Below are 11,128 nucleotides of genomic sequence, written 5' to 3' on the forward strand. Positions count from 1 at the left end.
ATTTTATTCCTTGTCTGAATCAGCCCTTGGACATCAGTCTTCTGCCAGGATAGATTTTCTATCTAGCAACAGGAAGACAATTAACACCTCAGCCAAATGCTTTGGAAAGGTAAGACTGAGACACACATGTGCTACACACACTCAGTTAAAGCACAACCTTGCACCCATCAGAGAAGGCCTTTAGCAGAGTCACCAGAGATGTTAGGCAGAGAATCTTCTGTTCAAGCTCACCAGAAAGGTTTCTGACACCTGCAGAGCCTGAACACCATGTAGGCCTACAACACACATCACCCAGTCTCTAGAATTTGCCCAGGCTGGGCTTAAGGCTGTAAGACTGCTCCCATCCAGCACCAAATGCTCGTCCTGTGCCTCAACCAGGGCCCAGCAAGGTGAAAAACAAGGCAAATCCATTTGAAAGAGTCCTGATAAATAGGAATTAATGTATGAGGCCCTAATCTTGGGGAACTTTCTTCCAATCAAGAAAATAGTTTCTGCACAAGCCAATGCTCTGCTGGTTTTCCTTAGACATAAAATTTACTTTATTTCTTTTCTTAAAAAGTTAAAAATACAGAAGGTTCAGAAAACTGATTTTCTCCCTGCAGATGTTCCAACTGCAGCTCAAGGAGAAAACAATCCTTCACTGAAATGTTGCTCTTAGGTTTGTGTTTTAATTTTTATTGTTTTTCAATCATCACCACCATTAGGACAGAGGTTGAGGTCACCGACTGACTCCCCCCTAATCTGATGACGTAGTTTGATTCCAGATTCACATTTCCAGGTGCCAAGAGTCCAGAAAAGAGCCATGCTAACTTCTGCCTTCGTTTGAGATTATGCTTTATTGAACACAGCAGTGACCGTTGGCATCTTTGAAGCGTAATCGCATCTTAGGCCGGTATTTTTCAAGGTAAAGCAGCTGTTTGGAATTGAAAGCTCCCCTCCTTTTCCTAAAACAAAGAGAATGAAGGCTAGTATCAATGGAAAAAGTACTGCTTCAATCTCCACACCCCCCAAGGCAGAGCAGTCCTCAGTTCAAAGCCTTCCTGTAGCTACAAACCAGTATTTCTGGCTCAGTTCTGTATCCACTGACTCTTTGAGGAGGGATAAACCAGGCCAGTTCATCACCTACATGTCAATATTAAAATCCTGGTAGCAAATTTCAGCCTGTTTTCTTGGATTCGAGAGTTTATTTCCATCACCAGCAGCAGTCACTGAACAACATCGACATTACTCTTTCCTTGCACAGGCATGTGCTACTTATATTAGCTTAGCAAGACCATGACATTCAGTTACAAACATGTAAGAGAGTTTAAGGAAAGAGCTTCTTGGGATAAATGTACCGTCCCCAGGACAAGAAAAAGGGAATTTAAGGAAAATCTCTCAATGGCAATACAGTTCACAAAGGGAACTGAGGACCCTGGGAGTCTGTAAAAGGATGAGCTGCTTCTTTGGCAAAGCTCGTTCGACGTAAATCGCACCTGCTGGGCTTCATTTCAAGAAGTGATGTTATCACTAAACCAGCAGAGCTCTGCAGTCCCATCCTTCACCACATTTATGTTTCCAGACATTTCCTGGGTGGGTTACACTCCCCACAGCACATGCAGGAGTGCTGGTGCTCACATGCTGGCCCACCTACACTACCATTTGTGTCAATTTCATTAGAAGCAACTAGTCCATGGTCACGTCATCCACCATTTTTACGGCCCCAGTCTAGATATTTTTTCCTCCCAGGTTCAAAATCTTTGAGTCTCAAGTCAATGGCTAATAAATAAGCCCAGGTTTAAAATATATACATAATAATAATAATACCAATAAAAGAGAGGGAGAGAGAAACCATGTTTTAATCCTCATTTCTAAATAGAGGAAAGGGCACAAGCCTCAATATTCACATCAAAGTCTTGCCCATCATGTCAGGATACAAGTACTAGAAATCGAATCAGAAATCTAATGAGTTCTGCTGCAGATGCTGTTCGAGTACAACGTAAATGAGAGATTTCCTGAGCAAAGGGAAGTTTAACTTACTGCCTTATAAACTGAACTGCATCTTCGTACTTCATTCCACATTCAATGAGAGCAAGTGCAACCAGTACAGGAGCCCTAAAGGAGAGGAATCAGTATTTTAGGAAGATCTACAGAAACAATATACTGAACCCCTCAAAATACATCAAGTTCATCTGGAAACAGCTTCAGTACTTTCTCTTTAAGCATTATCTATAGAAAGACATTTGCCTGATGAGTACCTAATGTAAAATTTCTTTTAGTAGACAGCTCCATTTCCTCCTAGCCCACAGGATAAACAGAACATTCAGAGGTTACATCTGGGAATATGAATTTAGCATTGAGTTCTCCTGATTCAGTCTTTTTAAATTATTACTTCATCTTGACAGGAAGTTCTTTGCAAAGAAGGAAGTTGGGTGGCGAGGACAGAAACATCAGTCCTCATGTGAGCAAGAAACAGAAGCCTAACTCCTCCTGAAACCGAAGTGAAGCCACTTTAGAGTAAGAAAGTCATTGAACAAGTTTTTCTAAATGCTTTTTTTTTATTCCCACATCCTTAATAGTGCACCAGTTGAAAAGGAGGAAATTAAAACGGTACAGCCTTAGAAACTGTACCACACGTGTACACTGCACTTGTCAAGAAGCACAAGAGATTTTCAGCAGAAAGACACCTTCAAATGAATAGCACCTCCGACTGCTTGTGTCATTCCTGACTGACAGGAGTGCTCTCAACAACCCCACAAAGTTTTTCCTTTCATCCTTGATAAGAGTTATGAAACTACTCAAGATTAAGTTGCAGTAAGTCTCTCTTGCTTTAATGGCACAAACTTGCTTTAAAGTGTTACTTGTGAGAAAACAGAGGAATTGGCACTTACTTAACACCTTCCCTGACCTTCCAGACAAAGGAACTGACTTTTAAGCCCAGTGACACCAACCTTCCCAACCCTGCAACACAGTGAACAGCAATACAGCAGCCAGGCTCCTCACGGAATTTAGATTTCAAAAGGTTGAGCCAGTCATCAACTATTTGATTGGGGGGTGGTGCTCCATCATCGAATGGCCAGTCCTTTAAAGGAAAGAAAAAGGCATTAGTGACATGGATTTCAAGCCACAGTCAACAGCAAGGTAACTGGAACCGGGAGAAGGAAAATACTGCATCAGCAAGAAGTGTACAAACAGATCTACTTTTCTGGCTGCACAGAAGCTGGCAAATCAATATCATAATGCAACACTAAATGTTTAACAACCATTTAACTGCACTTTTTAATAACATTTCAATAAAACTCTATACCAACTCCTGTGTGGTTTAGAGTTTTTAGAAAAACAGCTGCCTTGGAAATCCATTTTATTAAAAATACGTAAAAATCAAGACATTTCAAACAAGCATTTGAAAGATGAGAACTCTGTAGACTTTTGCCTGTGGTTCTGTCAACCTTTTAAGGTGCTATTTGTACTTCAGACTGTACAGAGAAGCTACTTCCTAACAATTCGAGACAATCAGCAGAGAAGGTTCTTCATAATAATTCAAATGGATCAGCTTGTCCAGCTGCCATGAATCCAGTCAGCAAGACCGTTCGAGTCCAAACCCCCCAGTCCATTCACAAGAAGAGTGCTCAGACAGCAGCCAAGTCAACAACCAAGCAGCATTTACAGTTAATTTTCTGCCTACTAAAGAGGCAGCCAGCATTTCACTACCCAGATCAATCTGATATCATCACCATGCCTGTCAATCAAAATTACATGTCAGAAGCTTCCCATTTCCCTGAAGTCACAGCTCTCTCCTGGAACTTGTGCTAAATGCAGTACTACATGTCCTACATTTCAGGACCATCATGTGCTTTATAATCTCAAGACAACAGGGAATGCTGCAGAAAGAGCACTCCTAGATGCAAGGGGAAAAATAACACTTAGTAGTTATTTAGCACTTTTCATTAGACTGCAATGCATTTTACAAGACAGACTCATAGCCAGAGCTTTGTATTATTCAGCCATGTCTCCAAATGGCAGGGAAATGGCTTTGAAAGGAGCCATCTTCTTCCCCCACTGGCTAGAAACAGGTCTTTCATGTAGTTTCTTGAGAACAGCTTAATATGAAGTAATGTCCTCTGAAGCCTTAAAGAAGCACACAGAAACTCTGAACAAGTACAACCGAAGGTAAAAAACTCCACCAGGCTTTCACTTTTGAAATGCAATTACTGCTACCCTGATACTTCCTGATCAGCAAATACAACTTGGCACAGCCCTCCACCCGAGAGCACCTGAGCAATGTGCTGGCACTTACAAAAGCTGCAAGGTGGAAATTGTGTCTTGAACTACCAAACCAAAAGGCTTTAAGTTACTGAAATAGCATTTTATGTGATGAATGCAGAAAGATATACAAAGGCTGAAGAGCAGAGAACTCCTTTTCTAAGGCAAATGAGGAATTAAAAGTATCTGGGACAACAAGGCTATAGAAATAAGATCATAAAGTGAAATTTGCTCTTTCTAATTAAAAGCTTTCACCAGATTTTCTACTCCATCACACACTGCTAGCTCTATTATTTTAGACCTAGTGTCATGCACTGTCCCAGGAAGAGAAGTATGGGCTGCCAAGAGAAGAGGCATTGTCCACTGCAAGGTGCTTTCTTCTGAAACTGCCTTGTAAAGAACAGGATTTGCATGTCAGTTCTGCGTCCTGGCTTTATATTAAATTAAACCCTTTCCTTCAGACCAAACACAGGAGCTTATTACACTGCTTGAGCTCATATATTAAACATCATATCCACACAGCTCTTATGCTGGCCCGAATTAATCACAACCCCACAGAAGCATCGCCTTTCCCAGGAACGATACAGCTCTGACACTGAACTGGCACTGATAAAACCCTGCCCGGGACAAGGAACAAGAGCACTTCTGGGAATGGAGGAGCAATTGCAGCGAAGTTTTGCAGGTTTTTTCCTGCTAGCATCATCTCCGAGCTTGTGTCGGACAGGATAAAACCCAACTGCTAAGCCCCACAACCAAACCAGTCATTTAATAACCAGGATGGTGCACTGAGATTGCACGGAAAATACAGCTCCTCTGTGCCACTCTGCAGGATCTGGGAAGGATGATAGGAAAGGGGTTATTCTCATCTATCCTTTAGCTGGAGCAGCCTTGCTTAGCAGAACAGTTGAGTTTGTCAGCTGGCAATGACTGCAGGATTGGCAACGCAGACTTGAGATGACCAAGAAGCAGTAACAGGACTTTAAGGTGACAAGAACCCCATGTTCAAAACCCACATGAAGGACTGAGAGAAGAACAATGGTATGTGTCTTAGATCCTGAAGATGAACAAACCCCCTGCAGCCTCCTCAGCTGCCAGCCAGTGCAAACATACTTCCAGAAACCCACCAGTTTTTGTGATGTAACATTTCTGTTACAAGACCTGATGCATGAACGTAAGAACCGCAGAAGCCCACAGAAACTAAATCCATCCCCGCCTCCTGCCTCCTGAATTTAATCTCTGTTGATAAACACATGCATGTAATAGTACTACTTCAAACACAGAACATCCAATTCTCTACTTTCTCACTATGCCATCTGCCAAAGCAGCTCCGGAGCTGCCACGTTCTACCCAGCCTGCCAATGCACACTGCTCTCATGGCCTGAGAGCAGGCTCTGCTCAAGTGCTCTCATTTTGAGAGGTTTTACTATGCTTTTGACCTCAACAGTTTTAAAATAGACAGTAATCTCTGGCAGGCTGTTTTTAATCTTAATGTTATTTTTGCAAGCAAATATTAGCTTTAAATAGTGACGTGTTATTTTCTCAGCCAGCTGGTAATTCAATACCAGTTCTGAACAGCAACAGGACTCTGCTTTGTAGAAGGAAATGCTCCTAGGAAGGCAAAGCTGGTCATGCCAGTGACTAGTTAAGCTTATCTGAAATAGAAAACACTACTGCAATACAGTGAATTACTAAGACAACCCCATGACTAGGATCATCAGGATCAGGGATGACATTAGCAGCAAACCTTGCCTGTCACCTCCTGTTTTCTGTTATCCTTAACAGATGCCTGGTGGATTTATGCTCTCTCCTGTTTGTCCTTCTGCAGCTTTGGAACACTAGGAACTGGTATGTACCCAATGCAGAGAGGCTTGTTAGCCGAGACAAATGTGTACAGACCCAAGACTCTCATGTGCGTTACTTGAAGTGAAAGATTCTCTTAGCAGAGCTGCAGAAAAAACAGTTCCACTTTTTAGAAAAGCTTCCTCAAAAACCTGCTTTCAGTTCAAACCAAGCCAACACCAAGTTCCCAAAGTTTCCTGAGAACCAAACTCCCCAAAGTATTTCAGAAGCCGAGGCTGCAGAGCACAGGGTGCTTCCAGCTCTCGCAGCTGCCCCAGCAGCCATGGATTGCAGGAGGTGGATTTGGCTCCCATGTGCAGAGGCCAAGGCCAACTGGCCTCACAGGGCAGAGGAAACCTGCAAAACTGTCCCAAGTCTTCTAGGAGGAACTCAGCTCTTACTCTAGCACAGGAACACAAACTTAAACCCCAGCTTAAATCAGGGTTCCAAGGGCTTTGACACCAGAAGTTTAATCCTTACAGCCTCTGGCAACCACAGAAGTATCACAGCTGGAAGCTTCACCGCAGTGTGATGATAACACTGGCATGGCCAGTCCAAGTCAGCTCCAGAGAGAACAAAAAGGCCCTGGGAGCATGGCTAACCCTGTAATGACTGATTTTTCCAACAACATTGAGGCACACGTGGCTGCCTGGAACTGGAGTAAATGCTTACCAAGGCCAGAAGCCAAGAAACCTGACAGACCTGTACGGGGAGTGTTCACAGATATGCCAGGATACAAGTTCTCCTCCTGATGGTAAACTGCAAAGTTTTTCTCCACCTGAGCCATAAAAATCAAGGGGTAATGGAAGGCTGACTACCTGCACCAAGAAGGTAAGATGCAATTTCTGGCCTCAAAAGAGAGTATTATTCAATCCAGTAAAATAAACTGATTATATCTGACACAATGTAATGATTCAGAAGTACTGCCTGGAAAAATACAGCCTGCAAGCTTTGTGTGAGCACACACCTACTAAAACAACCTCCCCATAATCACCGAGCAACACCAGACCATACAGTCAGACAGTCACTGCATAATGGTAGCTGCAAGCAGCAGTTACGGAATTCCATCTGCTGAAGAGGGGAGCTACCAGCAGCCAGGCTCCATTCGGAGATGAGCAGCGATGAGACTGTCAATTAACATCCTGCCACAGCCTGTATCAACATGTCAGTAAGTCTCAAAAGGCAGCACTTTCTGAAGGATGGACTTTTATCTGCTCCCTGAGAAGGCCAACAGTAAAGCCAAGAAGCGCTGAAAAGGAGCGAGCTGTACGAACCACAAGGCTGAACACCGGGTTAGTACTGAACTAGTCACTAAAAGGCAATCAAAATATCCCAACAAACCCGGAAGTCCAGGAACAGGCATTTCTACTCCAACTAAAGAGCTCTGGCAATAGTAATAAACAAGCAGTACCTTTTACAAAAGCACAGTGAGCTTCTCAAAACCAGCATTAGCTGATGCTGGGGGTACAGCGCTTTTGGCCAGTCTGAAACGGTCGCAAGTGTTGGCCCAAAGCCCGAGGCATCCCCACCACTTCTGGCCATGGTGGGTTTCGCTTTTAGACAGTTTTAAAAGGCAACTCACTAGAACCTGGATTCCTTCTTTTTCGATGGGAGCTTGATCGTAAGTGGCTTCACAAACTCGCACCAAGGTTCTCACTCCATACTTCTTGAGCTCCTTTAGGGAAAAGGAACACAGGTGAGCACATGACACAGGGACCAACCCAAGCACTTTCCCATCAGCTGCAGAGCTAAACAGAGCCAGCGATGCCACCATTACTGCACAGCTTCAAAGTGACTACACAGGGAAGAAGCAAAGGCCAGTACAGGAAGGGGGGCTATGGCCTGTATGAGGACAAGGGCTACAAATGACAGGAATAAATGTGAAACACTCTGAATCCTCCTTCTCCAGGGAAATGCCAAGGTGGGAAAAAAATTGCACATATAAGAGTCAAATTAAAATAACCACTTATATTGTCCAAGCAGCTGTTTCTTCTCTTTAAATAGAAGCCTGGAACTGTTTGCTTCGGACAGTGTTGACATTTTGAGGCAGGGAGGAACAGAACACACACACCGCCATACTCTAGCCTCCTTGTAATGCACTATAAGTAGCACATTGTGCTAGATAAATAATCAGAAGATCAAACAAAAGCTGTTCCAGTTCACTTTGAAGGTTCATACGGCAAGCAGCATTTCCTCTCATACTTGGAATGAATCACTCTAACTTCTAACAATTAGCAATACTATCTATTCCAGAGTCATCAGGGCTCCTAAAAAAGGAAGACAATCCACATTAACAGGGAATATATATATACAGAGATCAAAAGAATGTGGCTTTCAAAATTAACCACTAATATCTGAGCAGATTCATGGTGAATGGCCGCTGCTGAATGATGGAAGTCAATAGCCACAGTCAGACATCAGTATCAGATGACAGGATCTCTCTGGAATGAAACAGACCTGCATACGCAACATAAAAGTCCTCTAGATATGAGGGCACAAAGATACAGCAAGTTCGCAGTGACACAGAAACACACTGTTCTACCACTCCTCTGATGATACCATCATCGGTCGCTTTTTCAGAAAGCTGAATGTTAGATTTTGCTGTATTTAAGTTCTGATTGTGTCAGTGACAATGTGACCCACTGCCCATTGTAACTGATTCTTCCCAGCACCCAGTCCCAGCAGATGTCGTGTCTCACCGACACCTTCTGGCACCCAAAATCTTCGGCAGTTCTGGATCAGGGCAGTTTGGTAACACAACCTGTGAACTACAGCATGGGTTTAAGTATCATGCTTACCCCTAGTATAAGGGAGAAGAAAGGTCAGAAACCAGTTACAATTCTGTCAACTACTTCAGAAGCCAAAAGATGAGCAATAGACTGATACACTGGAAGCACTGCATTATTTAATGAAAAGTAACATTTAGAACCGCAGAACATGCAGACCTTCAGAAACCAGGCCACGAACAATGGTGAAGGAGGTGCACTCTAAAATTGAAGCTCATTCAGCCTCTTGCGATTAAAGAAATGCGGGACTTTGGAAAAAGCAATCATTTGATTCTCTTCTTATCCCATCAAGAGAATGTGACCAATATATTAAAGATAAAAAACACCTTAAGTTTCAAGTAACATGTAATATACAGCAAAAGCATTGAGCCACAGGTGTGAAGAGTGACTGTCCAGTGCTTCCACAGAACCATAAGCATGCAAGGAAGAAAGAGGATGCTTTATTTGGTTGCCTTACCTCTATGAACCTGTTGAGGGTTGCATTGGTTGGGTTGTGAGTGATCAGGAAACGCATGTTCTCATAAGTGATTTCCACGGGGGCTGGACGGTTCATAATGGCAACTTAAGTGTGTAAGGGGACAAAAGATCGAGGAAAATAACAAAAAAAAAAATAATAATCAATAACCTTGGAAAGGTTTCACAGCAGAAAACATTAAAGAGACCACTAAAATGCCTTGGACTGATGAGAGCTTGCTTCGACGTGTTTGTTCCTTAAAGAAGTTGCTGCTAGAAAAGCTGGTTTGCTTCAGAATCCACTTGAATTCAACTTCGGCCTCAATTGCTGCAGGTGGTATCCTTCAGACTCCAAAAACTCCGACTACATGCAAGACTAGGCAGCCTGTTCTACATTTAGGCACTGGTGAGGCAAAAAAGTAAGGGCGGATTTTCTCTCCACTTTGTTTTCTTGATGCTTAGTTTTGCTAGAGTCAGTAAAAGGAAAATGCTTCCAATGTGCAGAAGATATCCCATATATTTGAGTGTGTCTACTGTGTCCGGAGTCTTCAAGGCAAAGTAATTATGGCACGTGGAAGCCCCTGCACTCGGCTCACTTGTCAGCCAGGATGCTGTGCTGGGCCTGGCAGAATTCTGCCCTCACACTCAGAATCGCCATAAATGTGCAGCGTATGCTCCAACAAAACACCTGAGAGAAAAGAAAGATCAGGTAAGAGGATCCATCGCTTCTACTTCCAGAAGCACCAAACACTGACCCTCCCAGAGAAGCTCGAGTTAGGCTAGAAAAGACTGTTTAAAAACCAAACAAAACCCAATCTTCACTGGACTCCTCATAGTTGCAATCCCAAATATTCTTCGGGCACCGAGACATGGCCCTGTGGTAAGTGCTGCTCCTGGCAGGCACCAAAACCGAGAACAAGGAAACCTTTCTGTGCTCTCTGCAGCCCTTCCCTCCTATGCAGGTGCTTTAAAAGAGGAGAAAATAGCACAAAGCCAAGTACACTCTCCAAAGTGGCTGTTGGTACAGTCATACCTGCTTGGTTTAAGGCCAAACATGCTAAAGATACTGTTGGTATGGCTTATTTTTTTTCTTCTGAGCAAAATAAGCAGCACAAGCAGAAATAAGAGTGTAACTAAAGTGCCACATATTTGAGCTTTTGCTAGCAGATAAATTTCACCCACAGTGCAGTATCCACAAACTCCTACAGAGCAGCAGGGAGACACCCTCCAGAAATCACCAATTCAACAGCAACCAAATGGTCACTTAACAGCAATAACTCTAAGTTATTCTCAGTCTTATCTGTGTTCACAGACTAGGGCATTAAGCCCATGGCAGCTTCCAGTCCTAACACACATGCTTCAAAATACAGATGTTTCAGCAATAAAAGATGGAACCATGCAATTCAACCATGAAGTTTAGGGGGATGAAAAATGGAGCTAAAAGAGCTCATTTAAGTCTGAAACACTAAATAAGCAACATGGCTTTTCACTGCATTTAAAAAGCCAAAGAGTTACTACTGACACTTCAGGGTTTTAAGGAAAAAGTTTTAAATCTGCTGAATCCAATCCAAACTAACAGCCATAAGTCACAAACCTGCAACTCAAGTGGAAAGGTCAATGCTCAGTGAATACCATCAGGGAAACACACACACACATGGAAGTTCACCCCCAAACTTCTGGTGCACTCAACATTTTAATGAGATCCCCACTTGGAAATAGTCAAATTAAGTCCTACAGAATTACCTTTTTCACTGACATCAAGTCAGAACTCACCCAGAGAACAGCAATTATTTCCTTAAAGAACAGCT

At 43.0% G+C, this 11,128-nt stretch overlaps 1 protein-coding gene across 3 annotated transcripts; it reads right to left on the minus strand.

Annotated features, from left to right (window-relative positions):
• Positions 1-510: 510 nt before the first annotated feature.
• Positions 511-10,008, minus strand: PTP4A2 (protein tyrosine phosphatase type IVA, member 2). 3 transcript variants are annotated; one of them, XM_010012238.1, is made up of 5 exons: positions 9,325-10,008; positions 7,664-7,756; positions 2,931-3,061; positions 2,020-2,094; positions 511-944 (listed from the first exon to the last, which is right to left on the minus strand). In XM_010012238.1, the coding sequence occupies exons 1-5, from the start codon at positions 9,418-9,420 to the stop codon at positions 836-838; spliced, it is 504 nt and encodes a 167-aa protein (XP_010010540.1). In that variant the 5' UTR covers positions 9,421-10,008; the 3' UTR covers positions 511-835. The 3 variants fall into 3 exon arrangements, with proteins under 3 accessions (XP_010010540.1, XP_010010542.1, XP_010010541.1); XM_010012240.1 differs by lacking the exon at positions 7,664-7,756 and having other exon boundaries at positions 516-944; positions 9,325-9,420; XM_010012239.1 differs by lacking the exon at positions 2,020-2,094 and having other exon boundaries at positions 836-944; positions 9,325-9,927.
• Positions 10,009-11,128: the final 1,120 nt, after the last annotated feature.

This window comes from Nestor notabilis, unplaced genomic scaffold (assembly GCF_000696875.1).
Source record: "Nestor notabilis isolate BGI_N333 unplaced genomic scaffold, ASM69687v1 scaffold20373, whole genome shotgun sequence".
NCBI lineage: Eukaryota > Metazoa > Chordata > Aves > Psittaciformes > Psittacidae > Nestor > Nestor notabilis.